General features: G+C 39.2%; 1 protein-coding gene across 1 annotated transcript; it reads right to left on the reverse strand.

The window, feature by feature from the left end:
* Positions 1–48: 48 nt before the first annotated feature.
* LOC148728233 (polycystin-1-like protein 1) lies at positions 49–18,192 on the reverse strand. The gene is made up of 16 exons (XM_088762584.1): positions 18,049–18,192; positions 16,709–17,019; positions 13,264–13,405; positions 12,858–12,967; positions 12,621–12,679; positions 12,283–12,452; positions 9,881–10,536; positions 9,466–9,612; positions 8,693–8,818; positions 8,363–8,527; positions 7,614–7,820; positions 5,787–6,530; positions 5,246–5,479; positions 3,490–4,803; positions 2,948–3,110; positions 49–2,499 (listed from the first exon to the last, which is right to left on the reverse strand). Exons 1-16 carry the CDS (start codon positions 18,122–18,124, stop codon positions 536–538), a joined length of 6,588 nt encoding a protein of 2,195 aa, XP_088618710.1. The 5' UTR covers positions 18,125–18,192; the 3' UTR covers positions 49–535.
* Positions 18,193–18,476: the final 284 nt, after the last annotated feature.

Consider the following 18,476-nt stretch of genomic DNA (forward strand, 5'->3'; position numbering starts at 1 on the left):
TCGTTAGTTCTCAACTCACGACCAGTGGATGGTTTGTCAGCCGATCGATAGCCTTCAAAACTAGAGAACGTCCTCTAAGGGCATATATTTTCATAGCAACAAAGATAAAAGATAAATCCAGGGTATTAGAAAATTTGGCAACGCGGAAATAAATACACCTTAAGGGTTTTCTCTTTTCGTTTGAGTTACGAGCGGAAGGACCAAGATGATTGTTAACCCTTTTATCCCCAGAAGTGATTAACATGTAACTTCTCCCTATAATATCCATATATCATCAAGCAAACAAGTGCTGAGAATACCTAGAGTTATCAGGTGGAAGTTGTTATCTTAATTTAACACCGAATTCTCATAGCTAAATTTCAAGGAAATATGTAGCAGCTGGTGGGGATAATTTTTTTTTCCATCGGTCAGTTTCGTTTTCTGTCTTCATGGTTGGTTTTTGTTCTGTATATTTACACTTTCCGTTCATCGGTATCACGCATTTACCCCACGTTTTGATCAAACTCCGAGCAGCCTTTCAGTTTTCGAGTGCTACTCATATGTAGCTTTCTCTCAATTCCTCACTGTGAGTCCTGGACTGGTGCCTAAGGTTGCGGTGGAGACGTCTACCCTGACTCCTGAGCATGCCGCGGACATAACTCCAAGCATTTCTGTTCGAGGGGTCCTTACAGGCTTGAATCAAAGACAGCATAGATGCTGACTCATTCAGTTCCTCAAAGCTACCGTCATATGATACAGAAGTAGAAGACACCGAATAGCAATCTTCATCTTTCCAGAGTGCTGCCAAGAAATCGGACCGTACGGTTTTCATGATTCTTGTGATATCAGACAGCAGCAGTTCCTCTTCGGTTGATGGATTTTCGAGATAAATGTCTCCAATTGCGTCAATTATATGCTTATATTCACCATCATCAGTAAGATCTTTCACCTTAGTTGTGTAGTTTTCTTTTTTAAATTTAGTTGAACCCGATTGAGAAAGGATCAGATGGCTTGCTAAGTTGTCAGTGTCTTCGTCAAGACTTTCGTAACTCAAAAGACTTTCACTTTCGGCGAGCTTGGCTCTACTCTTGTGATGATTGTCTCCTTTGTCATCCAGGCGTTTAAATCCTGTAAGCTGCACTGAAGATTCCTTTGGAAGCTTTCGTTCAGAGCCCAAAAGTCTGTCAGTTTCTGCAGGACTTTCCTTCCGCAGGAAATGTTTATGAGACCCCCTCCGGATTGTCTTTCGAAACGGAGATTCTCTGTATACTCCTCTGACAGAATCGACATTTCTATTTTTCTTGAACCAGTCTTTTACGCATTCCTTCATAAACACAATCACTCCTTCCCCTGGGTACTGTCTGTCATTGGCTTGATGAAACGCATCATCCAATATTGCAATAAAGGTGTTAACGAAAACGATTGTCAAACTTAACATACAAGCAAACAGGTAAATGGGGGCAAACCATTCGCTTGAATCACCTTTCATCTTATTAACTTGTATTTTTCCAATCCCGATGGCCATTTGGAGTACTGTACGCAGCGCAAAATATAGTGTCGCGTATTCTTCATCACTCGCTCCAAACAGAAGTGATCCGAACTGTGCGAAGGCGAGAGAAAGCATTAAGATAATGATGCTGAAAGACAAGAGGTACCGGCAGGCGCTTTGAAGGGTCCATTTCATGACATGGACATGACGATTGAGTTGTATGAGTTTGAGGGACTTGATGGTTGTTGTCACAACAGCAATAGACAAAATAATTTCCTCAAAACTCGACCATATGATCAGCTCGAAAGGGCTCCAATCGCCATAGGGATTTCTGCGTATTTGTTGAAGAAAAGCTTTTAAGTTGTTCTCTTTTAGAAAAACGGTCAAACCCGCGCAACAAGATGAAAGAATCTGCAAGATGGAAATCCAGTTAAAAAAGCTTCTCAAGTATGTTCGACCTTGCTTTATCGCCTTGATGATTTCAAGGATAAATAAAACTAGTATTAAAATAAGCCACAGAAGAATGCTCACGCGATAGAATGAGCGTAGAGAGGAACCAGTGGACGGGAAGATGTATTGGTGAATTACGTCAATTCTTGTATTTCTTCTACTGTTTGCGAACTTCTCGAAGAGAAGCATGACCTCGGTGAGTAAAAGATTTGCAGGTTCAAATACTATGAACTCAACAATAACCGCAGCTGACTTGTTATCTATCCAATTATTCTCTTTCATGCTCTTTTTGACCATTAATGCTGTAGTTGCATCGTACCCAAGCTTTGCTATGTAACCTCCGCCACCATACGGAAGGAAAGCGTCTCCTAGTCCCATGGGTTCTTTATATCTCCACGGTTCTGGGCAAATTTTGTTAAGTTTCTGTGAATTTGTAGAAATGTTGGAAGTTGGCCATGGCTTCCACCCGGGTTTATAATACGGCGTGGTATCTTTGTTTGAATTGGAAAAATCAGAGGTGCAGGGCTGCCTGAAGTACGTTCGTAAAACTGGTCGAACTTTAAATACTCTGCATGTGGGTTCTATGGATGATGAAAGATAAAATTGCAGGTGATGAAAAGATAATGTTCATCGCGTAAGCTAAGTATCTGAGAGGTTTACCGCAAAAAAATGTCTCATCCAATTATTATTTACTACACGATGAATAACATTAAAGAATTTTTTTGCTGAAAAGACTTATCGTTGTCTGATAAAACACCCGTTTAGAAATGCTATCAAATGAAAAAATAAACAAAACAAAACAAAGGAGAAAAAAGGCTACAGCAGCGAAATACACAACGAGAGGGAAAATACAGAGACAGCGAGGCCGGTCTTAGGCCTCCTTTTTCTGTTCTTTGACTTAGGTTTGATAATTTCAGTAAACTTCTTTGAAACTGACGCCTTTGGCTCTAATTATAATGTTAGGAAATTCCCACTCTCCTGACGTTTCACTTAAGATGCAAACCCGAGTGGCTAAGAAAATTTCCTGACCTGACTTAATGCGTATCTGTCGTATCTTTGGGAGGCCCACAATAAAACCAATCTTGCCACTTATCATTCCGGTCCCATTACCACTGAGGGACTTTTCACTGTCATAAAGGCCTGGAACTAGTTCTTCTTCAAACCAGGTCCAAAAAGATCTTGCATCTTTTACCTAAACAAGGTGAGACGATTGGCTTTTATTGTGGAAAATTTATTTGATCTTCCAAGGATATTCGATAGCTTCTTCATAAAGCAAAAGAAAATGAGATTAAGAACTAGATGTGCCTTTTTGGATTCAATGGGTGAAGTCTATATCTTAGTAGGGAGCTTGCTGTCACATACTAACAGAGCTTTTAGCATGCAGTGACGCGGTCTGGTAGTCTTAACATCTCTTTTGTACAGTCCCGGATCGAAACTAATTTTGATCGTTTTGTGAAAGACGAGTGGTGAATAACGCTTTGGGCATGTTTCCCGGTATAAAACAGAAGCAACAATAATAGCATCATCAACGATAACAATAATAATACAGGCTAGTCCAGCAGTGATATTACCTGGTAGAATGAACTAAAGGTGTCCTTTAGCGTCTTTGTCTGTAAGTAACTTGAAGGCTTACGGTCTGCATAGCATACAATCACAAGCAGGACGACATAGACAACGTAGATTACCAAATCTTTAAAGAATCGCCGCAGCTTTTTCACTTGAAGTTTCAAGTTTCGTGCTTTCAGAAGTTCTTCGTCGGGTGGCTTGTGGCTAGCCGCAAGTTCATCTTCTTGAACAACGTGCACTAAGTTTGCTTTTTGGGTCTTCTTTTCGATTTCGTCTTCCTCAGTTGGTTTCCTTTTTATTAAAGACATGATAGATGTGTTGACTATGATGATAATTGGTCCAGTCAGCAATATATCCTGGAGTATTGACACTCCGACGGAAAGTAGCCAGCGATTGGATTTTTCCGCTCCCCATTGTACGCTGTAGAGTATTGCAAAGGTTCCTGACGTAACTGAAGTTGTCAAGCAAATCACCCAGCCAACAAAAATGAAGTACGGTGGAAAAAAACCTGGCGTTTGTGTGGAAGTGCCCTCGTCTTTAGATTCGTCGGGGGAATCTGACGTCACATTCCTCCTTGTGTTTCTGAATATCATCACTGTGAGAATGTTAACTGGCAAAGCAATGAGACCGCTCTGTACACCGATAATGACTTGCCTTAAGCTCAGCTCAAGTGGACCAAGTTGAAAGGAATTTAGATCTTTTTCGTCTTTATCATCCCTGTAGAACATTGCAGTGGTTACTAGTGACACTAGAATGATTGACAGCATACACGTCAGCCGCTGGCAACGTGTGAAGGGGTTCTGCGGTGGCCTGACAAAGAGGGAAAGAAACAAATGCCTGTCTGCAAGGCTTGTTATAGCCCGCCATTGAAACAACCTTTTAAATTTCGTTAGTTCTTTTTGCGAGGCGGCTGAGACCTCAACGTCTATTGCACCGTCAGGACTCTCCACAGCAATCCACCTATTTGCAACGAAATGCCACGTCTCCTCGGTGGAAAGGTCTTTAACACCGACTTGATACAAAAACCATGAAGGACTTCTGCCAGCATTATTGTGCCAAATGTTTATCTTGTACACTTGTCCTAGATGACATGGAAGGTCAAAGGTAAACGTATTTACGCTACCACGTGTGAACAGTTTGCTTTCTCTCCAAGGATCCATAAAGTATATTATATCACTGTTTCCGTCCTCACCGAAAAGTATCATACCGACGCGTGCGGTGGTGCCATTGTCGTACCACATTCCAGTCTGGATGAAGACCTGGTAACTGTAAGTACAGGAGTCTTCTAGGCTTTGCGACCTCGCCTCAGTGTTTACAACCTGAGAGGGAAATAGTCGCTTATGAAATTCACTGGCGTTTCCCGCACAGGAAAACACCGAAATTATGAATTTAAGCGTTTGTTCTAAGTCTTATGTCAACAAATCTAGGAAAAATGTTTGATTTCGAAGCTAAATTTAATAACGTGAATTACAATTATAATGTTTACGACTCGTTGATCATAAAATCCCTGTCGGTCTGAATGACTTAATGGACTATTATAGTGCTGTTTAGACTCGTATTAAATCTTTAAATCTGTATTCCATCAAATCTCTGTTCTCAGAGTGCAGGAGAAATCATTTAAAGGTTCTCACAACTGAGACATCAAACTTTTCTAGGCCAATTTGGAAGTTTTTTTGGTGAACAAGCTTAACAGCACTGATCCGTCAAGACAATGATTCAAGTGAGAGAGTTATACACCTCGACATTTGGTAAAGAACTTACCTTTCTTTTGTCTCTATTGTCAGCCTTTCTGGCAAACATCAGCCCAACAGCGTAGCACACAAAGATGAGACAAACTGTGGATAATACGACCGCGTTTTCTGGTGGCAGATGCTCAAAGCCCACATTGATCTTGAAAAAATCAATTTTGTTTGGAACTACATACAGATAGCCAGCGAACGTTGTTAGATGATTGCTGAGGCATTCCACTCTAGATTCGTTGCTTTCAGGAGCGATCTAAAAATTTAAAACTGAGATGAATTGATAATTGCCAACTTTTTTCTGGTTTGGTGCTTGTTTGCTTCCAGTAATTTGGGAGAGTTATCGATTACTTTGCTCGATGATAAATACCCAAACAGAATGCAAACCGGCACCTCAAGTTCTTTCGTCAAGCGCAATTGGCTACAGTCTGAAAAAAAACCTTACGCGTCTAGGCTTTTCGCTGGCTTTATTTTAATACATATACGTTATTGACCAAGCTTGAGGCCAGAATGACTGAATATTGGCCGAGTTCTTTTTCTTGTACTATTCTTGCATTACCTACCTTTACTCCATAGACAGACCAATGTTTCATCACTTCATCCCAGAAGACGCAGCTTGCCACCCTAACAGTTAGGTTGTATCTGAAATCCTTTACAGGGTCGAATTCTCGAGGTACCCTGCTTTTCACTGTTGAAGGAGTTGTCGGTGCTGGCCTAACCTCTACACAAGACATCTGATCCATTGGCTCTCCATCTTTATCACGATCCCCTTTTGCTCTCTGTGATTTATTTAAAGCATCCGGGGATTGTTCTAGAATCTCAATGCCGATGAAATGAGATCCATTTTGTCCTGTGACGTTTGGTAAAATATCAAATTCGTAAGGGTCGCGAGGGGTGCAGTTACGTTTCTCCTCACTGCTTAAATTCAAACAAGCAACGTTAGCCCTCGGCAAGGTGACATTAAAGTCATGATGTTGAGGTGTTGGCCGTGTGCCGTGCCTGACATAAATACTCAATGTAATGTTCTTTTCCGGTCGAATGCTCACAATCACTGAGGCTTCATGAGAAGGTATATCAAACTCGTGGTAACGCATTGCCTTCTTTGTAAGAAATAGATTCTCGGCTGATTCACTCATTTCCACTGAAGTGACTGACACTCTGGGAAACACAATCTTAATTGGATGGCTAAGATTGTAAATCCTCTTCACGGTCTCATTTTTATACCAAAACGTGACATCAATGTATGATACGTTTCCTGGAATGACTTCTGGATACCCCTTATAAGGGTTCTTATCAAACCTGATGATCTAAATGGAGGACACGAATGAGTAATGGTTGTACTTAAAACAGGCGCTCGTCCCTCCAGGCCTCTTGCTTTTATTCTCCTAGAATGTCAATACATCTACTACAACAGAGTCATAAACAATGATTGGATGGGGTTTTTGTGATATCCGGAATAATCAAGGTCGAGGTAAGTGTTATAAGCCGAAGCCGAAGGCTAAGGCTTATAACACTTACACACTTATCACAAAGACCGAACTCAATAATTGTTTTATTATACATTGTTTTAAAGAAAATTACGTCAAACGCATTATCGCAGCGAACACACTTTATTTTCGAACGCTTAAAAATCTACAATTGTGTGGTAAACAAATTTTCACATGGGCTAATTCCTTTTTGTCGTGTGGTTCCTTGATATTTTTCTCTTTAAGGTATTCGTAGAACAGTTCCTTCGCCACTTTTGTCGATCTTTTAGTATTTTCCGAATCTTTATCTTCCAGTAATTTTTAAATTTCTCGCTGGGTCCATACAGCGAATCGAGAAGCCATTCTCACTTCGCTGTCCGTGAACTTGACATTGCTCCACTGGAAATCGTGCATTGGGCGTGCAACCTACAGATTAGTCACTAATCTGTAGGTACAGATTAGTGAATAATCTGTAGGTTGCGCTGCTTCCCAGAATTAACTGTGTGCGTTTAGCCAATGAGAAGACAGATGGTGACTGCAATGTATAATAATAGCATATATCCTCCCCCCATCTTTTCCTCTACAAAAACAAATGACCGTAATCCTTCGGATGGATTTAGTTTCATACCACTACCTGATGATTCGTTATCAAGCTTTAAATTTCTTGAATAACACTGTCGTTGGGAAAGAGTTCAAAGAAAGCGATCAAGGAAAGGGATTATTCATTTAACAGAGCTCAAGCGAAAACTCTTCTATTTTATTTCGTTGTTACTTTGAATCGACGGCTGTCGGCTTTTCCTGATAAGTACAATTTAAACAGATACGCATTACGTCTTCCTTTTAAATTTCCATGGGAACGGATTGTAAATAAGGTAGAGTGGCCCTCTTCTAATCTAGTACTTGGTAAAATAAGAAATTTCTAACCTGTACTGTACCATTTTGTAGTAGCATTTCCGCTGGCAAGTGAACTTCATTTCTTTCTAGGTAAAAGACTCTTTTGTTGCTCTTCAGTTTTGCTCGTAAGATGGAAATGCCCTTGGAATGAAGTTTGACTTGGTCTGTGCCAGTTGCAGAATTGCCTCTTATGACTGTTATTTTATGTAAAAGCGTTATCCCCTTTCTGATTATCTCCTTTGACAACGAAGGCAAGTACAGAATGTAAGTTACTTGTTTTACTAAGACTAACAGTGTGGTTATTATTAGCCAGGTTTAAGTTGGTGTTTACATTGTCAACGTAAAAATAAACAATTCTTAGTGTAATAGAAAAAATCCGAGCCCCAGATGGGACTTGAACCCACGACCCTCCGTGATCTAGTCGGATGCTCTAACCACTGAGCTACTGGAGACGTAAAAATAAGGAAAGAAAATCAATTAAGATACATATTTCTTCAGGAGTTCAAAGAAATACATTGAACAATATTTCCTTATTTACTATCATTGCTCTATTTTCCTCGAATGGTTTAACAGCGCTCACTTCAAGTTGACCGTTTATCTCTCAACACCTGCATTTATTATTGAGGCAAGTTAGCATATTTTTGGAAAATTGCGTCTGAATAATGTCAGAAGGAAGAGGGTATCTTAGGGGCTGAGCTCTACCTCAGTTAACTGGTTACATAGCCGGTTAATCATTCACGTAACTATCAACGTCCGGGAATCGAAAGAAGTGAAATTACCGTTCCTGATTCTTCAGTTTTGTTTTCAAGCACTGGTTTTTCTGTAGCTGCAGTAAGAATGAATGTAACTCCCCCCAGAAGCAGATCTGTAATATGGGTCAAGTTTTTGTCCAAATGGCTCTCCAAGAAGTGTACAGCCATAGTAAGAAGTTGGAGAGAATTGTTCTGAAAAAGGAGAAGAATAGGGAATAAATGTATCAGTGATATTCAAATTACTGCGCATTGTGTTTCTCTTGAAACAACGTGTTGAAACTAATGTCACAAAGCCTGTAAAACAGGCATTATGAGGGTAGACATGTATGTCCATAGTGATGTATTCTAACGAGGTACCTGAATCTGCGGTGTAGTTTCTTCTTTAATTTCGTTGGAAAAAGCTACAAAAGCTGCCACTTGGTTGAGTTGCCGAAGAGTTTGGATCCTCATGTCGATTATGCTTTGAATAAGCTCTTTTTTAACCTTTGAAAGAATAACCACGACAAGCTATGCTTTAAAACTGTTAGTTTAAACGTATATAGAGCAGACAAACCTCAAGTACTATAATTCAGCTAAATCTCGGAGAGCCTCGAGTTGTTACATTTTATAATCTTAGCAAATTTACAGCATTGCTTTCCTTTGCTAAGTCCTACATATAGTTGTGACATGTGGCTGGTGACTTTTTAACGTTCTTATGCAGTAAAAGACGAAATCTCGAGAACTTCGATGCTACTTTTTCTCCTGTCTTCTCGCAGTTTTTTTTTTTTTTTAGGAAAACCATAAATTAAAGGTGTATTGTTTGTAGAAAAACCAATGAGAAGACCTTCTGGCTAAAGGAACCTGAACTCAGGAATTCCTCCGGGCCTAGTTTTTCGAAGACCGATTAGCGCCAACCCAAGGTTAAGGCGTCTTTGTTCCTTTGTTCGAAAGCCTTTTTGGAATAATTTCTTCAATATTGAATAGTAGAAAAAGATAGTATTTTTAAGCTTTCAGATCTGAAATCAGATTTCATTGGGTTCCTTTGACCTAGCTTTGAACAACCCGGCCGAAGGTTGTATATTGTTATTTTTATGTTTTTATTGAAATGATAATGTTTGTTTGCATTGGGTGAGCATATCAAAGTGAAGTACCTTTCCTCTCACACCGACACTTGTGTTCCTTAATAATGGCTGAAGGATCCATATCTTGTAAGCAGCTTCTTCGTATTTCCCGGCTGAGATGAAATCTTTAATCTTTCTGACAGCTTGAAGAATTTCATGAGGTTCAAGTTTGGTTACCTGTTTGATGTTGAAAATGTTGATTTGCATTTTAAAATAAGTTACCAATTAAAGGTAAAGTCATTTAAGTAGCGAAATGAGGAGATAAAAGTATTTCGAGTGTAAAAGTTGTTACAAGGAGAATCTAGCCGCATGTCTGTAGCATGAAGTGACAATTACTATATTTTGCTGTTGCGAATCATTCTCATCCAAGGGATTTCAGTGCGTTAATCAATATGTTCAACTTATTTCATTTTGTACATAGCTATATTAGTCAGTTTTAAGTTACCTTAACTTGAACTCTTCCAAGGAGTGAAGGCAATGAAGGAAACTTAGCTTCCACTCTTAATTGAACAAAATTTTCCTCTGGATTTCCAGCAGGTAGAGTCATGGACCCCCTGGGTGTTCTCCAGATGGCTAGAATAAATTCCTTGTTCCCTGTCTGTAGCTTGACAGTGTAGTTACTGGCTCTTGTCCGCTCATATGAACCACTACAGATTATTTCAAACTCATCCAAAGCGGCCTTTCCTTGGTTCGGTTTCACACCACATTTTAATGGAGTCATCTTTACAAGTTTAACGAAACCAAAATCGTTTTTTAGACGATATACACCTCTATTACTATTATTCCTAACGATGCATCGAATAAAATGTATCCATTCACCCTCCAACTGAACGAAATTAGTCTTTATATCTATCTTATTTATTCCATATTGGGGTCCTCCCCAAGGGTAAATCATACTAAACAGTCCTGTATTCACGTCAACTGCTGCAATCTCCCAAGTATACCTGATCCTCTGGGTAGAGGGGCATACCGGGTTTAGATTTGCTGTCACAGTGAACGCATCGGACCTGGGTTTTGTAGTGTCTACCGGTATTCGCTGCGGGTCACTTGGGTCTTTTCCTATGGAGATGTTGAAGCTCGGCGGATGGCACTTGTCAGCATCTAGTTCAGAAGTGAAAGAGAGACTGCACTAAAGAATTCCGGCATTATTTAATGGATAATTACTGAGGCATATGGCATTATGAGAAATAATGCAGCCAGCTGAAGCCGTAGGCCGAAGCTGGCTGCTATATTTCTCATAATGCCATGTGCCGAAGTAATTATTTATTGGAATTATTGATCCCCATGAAATCCTATTGTTCTGTGTCTTTGTTGGATCTTCGGTTTTAGTCGCACCTATGTGTGATAATTGTTATGCTCATTGCTATTGTTCTTTCTTGAGATGAATGATATATCCTAGATTTTAATTGTGCCGAGGGTTGTTATTGTAGCTCGTTGTTATAGTTGTTCAAAACAGTTTTAATGATGGAATTAATTCGTGCAAGGTGTGTAACACTGCTAATTTGCATACTTTATAAGCCAGAGAATTCAGTCATTTTACGGTTCTGTCCTGGTGTACCGGTTCACAAGGGAATTACCATTGTTCTTTCTTTGTTTAGGAGTTATCGGTTAGCTATTGTGTATTGTTTGGTCTTTTGTATTGGCTCTTGTGAACCGGTACACGAGGACAGAACCCATTTTACTCAGTGCGAACCTGGGTTTAGAAAGAGGATGGATTCGTCGGAAGACGAAGGATTCTTTATTACACAAAGCTCTACGAAGGCAGATATTTCAGCAGAAATCGAAGATAATATAGTGTAACGTTTGTACATTTCTGTCAGTGCTTTAATTCTTTATCGACTTCGAAAGGCGGCGTTTCCATTTTCTTTTTTTAAGTAGAGCAATAATTTAGAACGCTAATTACAGCTTCAGAATGCGACAAATTTGACAAAAGTTGGGTTTCAAACGCCAGCCGCCGGAAATGGGCGTGGGTTTTGAAAGTCTTTGAGGAGTGGAAGAGTGTGCATGTTGCAATATTAAATATTGCAGCATGCACACTGCAATATTTTTTATATCGCTGCATGCTTATTTAACGCGTTTAATTATATTACCCCTGATAATTTCCCTGCTAACCAAAAGGACCGCCTCCATTTTCCTCATACAGTTGTTTTGTCATCTTAAAGACTATAATCGTTGATTTAATGCAGAGAGAGAAGAATAGAATTTCATGGGGATCAGTAATTATAAACTTTATCTTATCATGGTGACGTGTTACTTCTATACCCGAAATGTTTTAATGAACTGTTTTTCTCATGGAAGATGATAATGACAATAATAATGATAATAAGAATGATAATAATTATAATAAGAATGATAATAATTATAATAATAACAATAATAATAATAAGAAGAAATTTACTAACCTAAAAAAAACAATTAAATTAATTCCACCAACAATTACACGTAACTAAGCTAAATCTATGTACAATTAAAAGAAACTACTTTCCCTAAGATTTCAAAACAAGAGCTAATATTTATATGCAATTGATGAAGGAAACGGATATCCCTTAGAGTCATCCACTCGGCAGTGGCACTTTTGATCTAAAAATTCATCCAAATGCATGCTCCAGTTTAGAACACGTGTGCTGTACTTCGCTGCTTGAACGGTCTAAAACTCTGGCATAACGTGCTCAGCAAAAACAATCAAGGATGAAATCAACTTTGAATTAACACAAGTGTTTATACTGAGATCTCATTTGCTTCTGCCGTTATTTTTCTTCGCTTTGGTTGGCTGTCGTCTACATGTATTGCCATCGGACTGTCTTACTACATTTGTTGAGATCTTTTGAACCAAGGACTGATACTTACCTGGATATAGCAGGATGCTTGGGCCAAAAACAGGGTCAACGCTCTGGTTGGCTAAAGCCGTCTTTAGTTTGTTTTTAATCACCGTAGTGGCTGATTCTATGCAGTAGATTACGATCTCAGCGATGATGCTTTCTTGTTTAATTTGTAAGTCGTAAATGTAGATCGGTGGACTACAAAGAAGCAAAACGCATGCATTTAAAGAGATAACAAAAAGACAACAACAAACACACACAAAAGAAAAAGCAAACATATTAAAACATAAAGAGCAGAAAAACAATAAAAAAAAAAGCAAACGAAGTTAAAGCACAATAATTAATTGCGCAGTACGTATGTCTAACCTGAACTTGTGAAGTTTTGTTTCAAAGTAACCTGGTATATTTTGAAGGTAACTTTTAATCTTTGAAGGAAATTAGAAATACAAAATAAGAATACATAAACAGGAGAGATTTATGAGTCGTACACCCATCCATGTCTCTTGCATGGTAAATTTCTCAATCTAAATAGCTGAATTGCAAAGTTACAAAAAAAAACAAACCGAAAACAAATAGAGAATGTATAACTAATCTTCTCCTTACCGCAGATAGCACACGTTCTTCTTTGTCTAGAGTTTCCTGATTGGCCCGATCCATAAAGGAAAGTTTAAAGGTTGTGTCGAGCACGTCAAGCCAGACTTTAAAGTGATACCCTTTTAAAATGCAAAACGAGTTCAGTGACTTCATCTTGAAATAAAACCGGAAGCATTCAAAACGTCAATGACAAGGTGCCCCTTGAAGACATTTAATCTGCTGATGTAAGTATAGTAGTAGGTTGCCACCTTGTGGAAACTAGTTTCAGGAAAATACGTCCAATTTTTTAGCTAATATTATTTTCTCACGACATATTTTTCTTGATGAAGTCCAGGACTAGCATTTGAAACTTATTCTTGTTAATTCATACTTATAGAAACACGAAAATGGCCTATGTACAGGTTCTCGTTCTCACCTGGCTCGCATCCATAGAGCTCAACTCGTAGAGCAATATTCTTATGCCAATCCAACGGGTCGATATAAATTTGTGACGTCTTTACTGGGGGACTAACCACATTAAACTTGACAGTGTCGCCGTCCACATTGCCTTGAAAAATCTAAAAAGAAATGTTTTAAAATATTAAAAAAAGTGCTGCCAGTCTCAGCGATTCAAAAGCGATCATGGAATCAGGGTAGATAACAGAATTATAAATTGTTCCTCATCTGTGGAGGCGATCTGAATGATCTTTAGGAGAAAAAGCTTAAGGGAGAAAAGCGTGGAAATGGAGCTCATAACTTGAAACTATTACCACTACGTGGAAATAGATCAAAACAAATAAATCTCACTCGATAGTTTACGTCACACTACGCACTTCTGCTAGAGGGAAAAATTTATTTATCTAGGGAAAATTTAGCTGAGTTAAGCCGAGGTAAATTAATCTCGGGTTTCATTTCCCCAAGTGAAAAGGTCACACTCAAGAAACTCACATTGCGGTTTTTACATGGGATTAACGGGATTGAATTTCATGCCGCGTAAACATATTTTTTGGCGCGCAAATCGAAAACATGTTCGAAAATGACGCAGATCAAAGAGAAATGGTTCTTCTCTTTTCATTACTTTTTTTAACGTTGTGCAACGAGCAAAGCGATCACGAGTGATTTTTCTTAGAGACTGATTGCTCGACGGTCCCAAAGAAGACGAAGAGCTGCGTTACTCCATGTATTTACTTCTTTTGCTTGGCAGGAACGTCGGCCTCGGCGTATCGCCTGGGTTCTTCCAATGCCTCAGTACTGGTTCGAAAACTTGCTTAATTCAAATGCTTTGAACATGTGGTGGAAAGAAAACTTCCGGGCTACAAGGGAAACATTCCATTTCATTTGCACGGCTGTTGCTCGTGTTATCCAGCAACAAGATACTATACTTCGCGCAGCCATACTGGTCGAAACTAGTACAGCGATAGGCTTGTAGAGGTCAGCTAACGGGGACAGTTATCGTTCTCGTTTGGAATTGCCGAGTCTGCAGCTATTGGAGTATGCATGGACTTTATTCAAGCACTCTGTCAGCCTAAAGACCAATTCCTTAAATTTCCAACCTCTCCCACTCAAGTGAGGGAAAGAATACAAGGTCTCAGAGAAAAGTAAACTTTTCCAAATGTTGTTGGCGCGATCGATGGAGCACATGTACCGATAAGAGCTCCGAAGGAATTTTATGAAGGTTACTCTCATGATCGTAAACACTATTACAGTTTCATCGTTCAAGGGATTGTTGATGCCTCCGGTGCCTATTTGTCTGTATCGACAGGCTTTCCTGGTAGCATGCATGACGCGCGTGTATTACGACTAAACAATTTTTACTCACTAGCAGAGAAGAGAAGAGAATCTTAACTATGCCCTGCATGGATATAAATGGAATATGGAGTCGACCCTCATTTTAGCTACTCTGCTTACCCACTCAAGTCATGGCTGATGCGTCCCTTTCAAGGAAACAGAGCTTTAATAGCCGCTCGTAGAAATTTTAACAAGGATGTAAGCAAAGTGCGTATTGTGGTTGAACATGGATTTGGCCAAACCAAAGCGGGGTGGAGATGTTTGGACAAAAGAATTGACGACGAAAAGATGAAGATTCCTTAGAGCGTAACTGCTTGCTCTGTCTTGCAAAACAGTTGAAAATTAATGAACGATGATTTTGACGGATATGTTTTAAATAACCGTCTTATGCAGTACGTTAGAGATGATGAATTAGAAGCCAACGACATCAGACAAGTAATTGTTGATTATTTATATTAGTTTCTTCATTTAAATGTAAATGGACAGCTATCTGGTAGAGAAATAACTCACCAGAAGAACTATGAGCCCTAAAAATGTTTCAGTTCAGTAAATAACAACAAAACAACAACAGCTTTAAAATAGGTTGTGTTCATTCGATTGTTGAAAATATTTCTGAGTTCCTTTCAGCAGCCAACGTGAAATCCTGATGCCGCTTTTCGGCCTTCATTTCAAATTCTATCAGTTCCTGCATTGCCAAGAGATCTCGTTCTTCTGCTTTCGTCATCATTTCTTGTTGACCCTGCAACAATTCAATCAGACTTTCTCGCTCGTCAGTTTCCTTCCGCTTTTCTATTCTTCTTCGATTTGCACCGGCTTCTTGTGGTTTTTTTATCTGCTGTGCGCTTTTCTCCTTTTTTCGGCGGACCTTCTGGGGTTTTCGGTTGCGTGGCTTTGTCATCGTCCGCTTCTTCGCAATCTTCTCCATCAGAATTGGAACTTCTGGCACTTTCTGATGGTGAGGTTGACTCTCCTGCTGAGGAAGCCTTGTCCGGATTATCGGTGCAAATATCGGTTTGGCACTTGTATCTCGGGCTAATCTTGTCTCCGCACCCTGAAAAAGGAGTAAAGTTCTTTGAAGAATCATGTCCTCTTCCGGTGGCTTTGTTGTTATCTGTGATCTTCTTGTACTTTTTGAAAAGGCTCTTCCACTTCTCCTTTCGCTGCGTCAACGTTTTCACGCTTTCAATTGCATTATTCTGGCGGATCTCTCTGAATGCTTGTAAGATAGTTTGCAACATCGCCTTTCTTCTCTGGGGACTTTTGGCTTGAGAGAGCGCCTCGGTATGGTCCTGGTAGGACAAAATTAATATTCTTGTTTCGATTGAAGACCAACGATTGCGGCCTTGAGCAGCGTTGCTTGGTTGCGAAGTAGAAAGGATTTCGCTTGATAGTGATTGAACTACGCTCGACGTTGAAGGAATTTCGCTAACTGGTGGGACGGCGTTTCGTCGAGTTAAATGAAGTGAAGTTTGTGGGATGAATTGATTTTGTAGAAACACTCTAATTGGTCCTGGATTCTGTGAATGTAGCCAATTGAAAAGAAAGCCGTTATGGATCGGGTCCTATTCATCTCCATAAGCATACTGGTTTCTGAAACGAAATACAGAAGTCGATTATTAAAAGCTATAGCAAACAAGGTAACTAAATCTTGAGAAAATTCAGTCAAATGAAGAGTGTACTGATTGCAAATGATTTATACTTACGCGTTCGATCAAAACCACGTCATCTTCTTCCCTAGACACACGCACAAGCACGCGGCAAAAGCGACAAAAGACTCGCACTTTAATGTTTTTCAAGTAAAACGTGTCGTGATAAAATCAAATCTGTCATCAGCGCATTTGCCGACGACCATCTATTGTCTAACTACCTTTGGATTTCAGTTTACCCCTTCAATACAAGTAGGGTAAATGTTAAGGGAAATTATATCGTTCTCTTGACATATTCAAGCTCCGATGGATAAAATTTCCCTGGGTAATTAACCTGGGGAAAAATCGGTCACACTTCTAAATTTAAGTTTCCCCAGGTAAAACTGTCAACAAGTCAAGTTTACCTAGGGCAAAGTGCGTAGTATGGCCACAGCTTATACCTCTCACCTCTGATGAAACTAAAGGATCCCCATTTCCAGGAGAAAATATCATTCGATATTTTGTCACCCACTCTCCGCCAAAGCCTTGAGTTGCAACTCCAGTTACGATCTTCTCCTTTGGAAGTTCAATTATAAAGGCGCCGGAGAACCGAGTATCCTTATTAATTGATTGTGGATCAGCGCGATAGGCGGACGACAAATTAAGTCTACCACGCTGGGGTCCAAACTGTTCAAAATTTTTTTTGAAAGTGCTCATTGCCAATAATTCTTGGTCTGTGATGTCGCCACTTTGAAGTCCAAGAGGACTACTGCAGTCATCTGCGTAAAACGATAACATACGGTGCAATTCATTTGTAGTGTCATCTTCGCCTATCAAGTCGCTATGTTTTATATTAGGGGAGCCATCTCATAAAATCAACTCTCTTCGTTTCCATCAAATAGCAGAAGGACAGAAGAGAGATAGAAACAAATATAACTTATTTGTGAGGTGCTACGTGAGGTGCTACATTTTCGTGAACGTCCGAGATGGATCAATTATCGCCATCATTAGAATTTTAATTCTTATCCCCATTATCATTATTGTTATAATTGAACAGCGATATGAACTTTAAAACACTGAATCGTAGGCCAATTTCTTCTAGACCAATGTCCAAAGAAAGGAAGATTACCTTCATGGTCACACTCATTCACAAGCGTAAAACATTTTGAATATGTCACCATTGTAAATTGTATCTACCTTACGTTTATCATATTCGTTTCTAAGCAGAGACCTATTTTGGAATCATATTTGTCTATGCGTTGGGCTTACATTAATAATTTAAAAGTGGCCGTCAAAAAAAGCCATCGTAGATCTCTTTATTGAGGCCGCGCCAATTGACGTGCTCTTTCTAGGGACATTTGAACTACAGCAACTTCTATCGAACTAGAGTGATTCAACTTTCCATGAAAATATATATCCATATCAAACTGGGATAACAACAAAGATTCCTTTCAGTTAGAGGAAGTTATGAGCAACTGAGACATTCCTTTGGATCATTTCGAAAGTCTGCTATGAAAAAACGGTCCTAGTTTCTCGTTTCATTTTTTCTTTGCCTTTACACCACCTTCATTCAATGGATTGTTCTGTATTATTCCACTCAGAACTAATTCCACAAATCGCTTTGAAATAATTATTTAGAGATTTGTTTTACCCCTTATGCATGGATGAAACAGATCTTATATGTAATTCTTATATTTCATCTTCATTACGGTGTTCGAAGTCATTCATGGTATGGGTATCAATGATTCTCGAACTCGTGACAAAAAAATTCTGCCGCTAAGCAGAAAGATAAAACAAATTACACTTACCAAAGACCCCTTCGGTCTGTCGGAAAGCGGCAAGTACGGCAAAGAGAAAATGGATGATCCGAGCTCTTCCTTCCATTCTTACATGCTAAGCTAAAACTCACCGCGGTCACGATTAAAATAGTAAAAGTCCATTGTTAATCATTCATAATAAACACGATTTTAACATAGATTTGATAGAACAGGTGAAAAGGAAGTCCTTTTAAAATATGTTTCCTAATTATTTTGAATACCTTTTTCCATTTGTGCTGCCAAAAACCTTTTTCATTCGTTACAATATAACTGGTAGTCATCAAAAAATAGTTTTAGTTCATTCATCATGATAAGTTTTCGATTGTCTTTGCCATTGTTCTTTTTACGAAGCTTTTACTCAATTGAGTCTGGGTCTCATTTCAATTAATGGAGGGACAAATGAATCGGTGAAAATTTAT

This window comes from Stylophora pistillata, chromosome 6 (genome assembly GCF_964205215.1).
Source record: "Stylophora pistillata chromosome 6, jaStyPist1.2, whole genome shotgun sequence".
Classification (NCBI taxonomy): Eukaryota; Metazoa; Cnidaria; class Anthozoa; order Scleractinia; family Pocilloporidae; genus Stylophora; species Stylophora pistillata.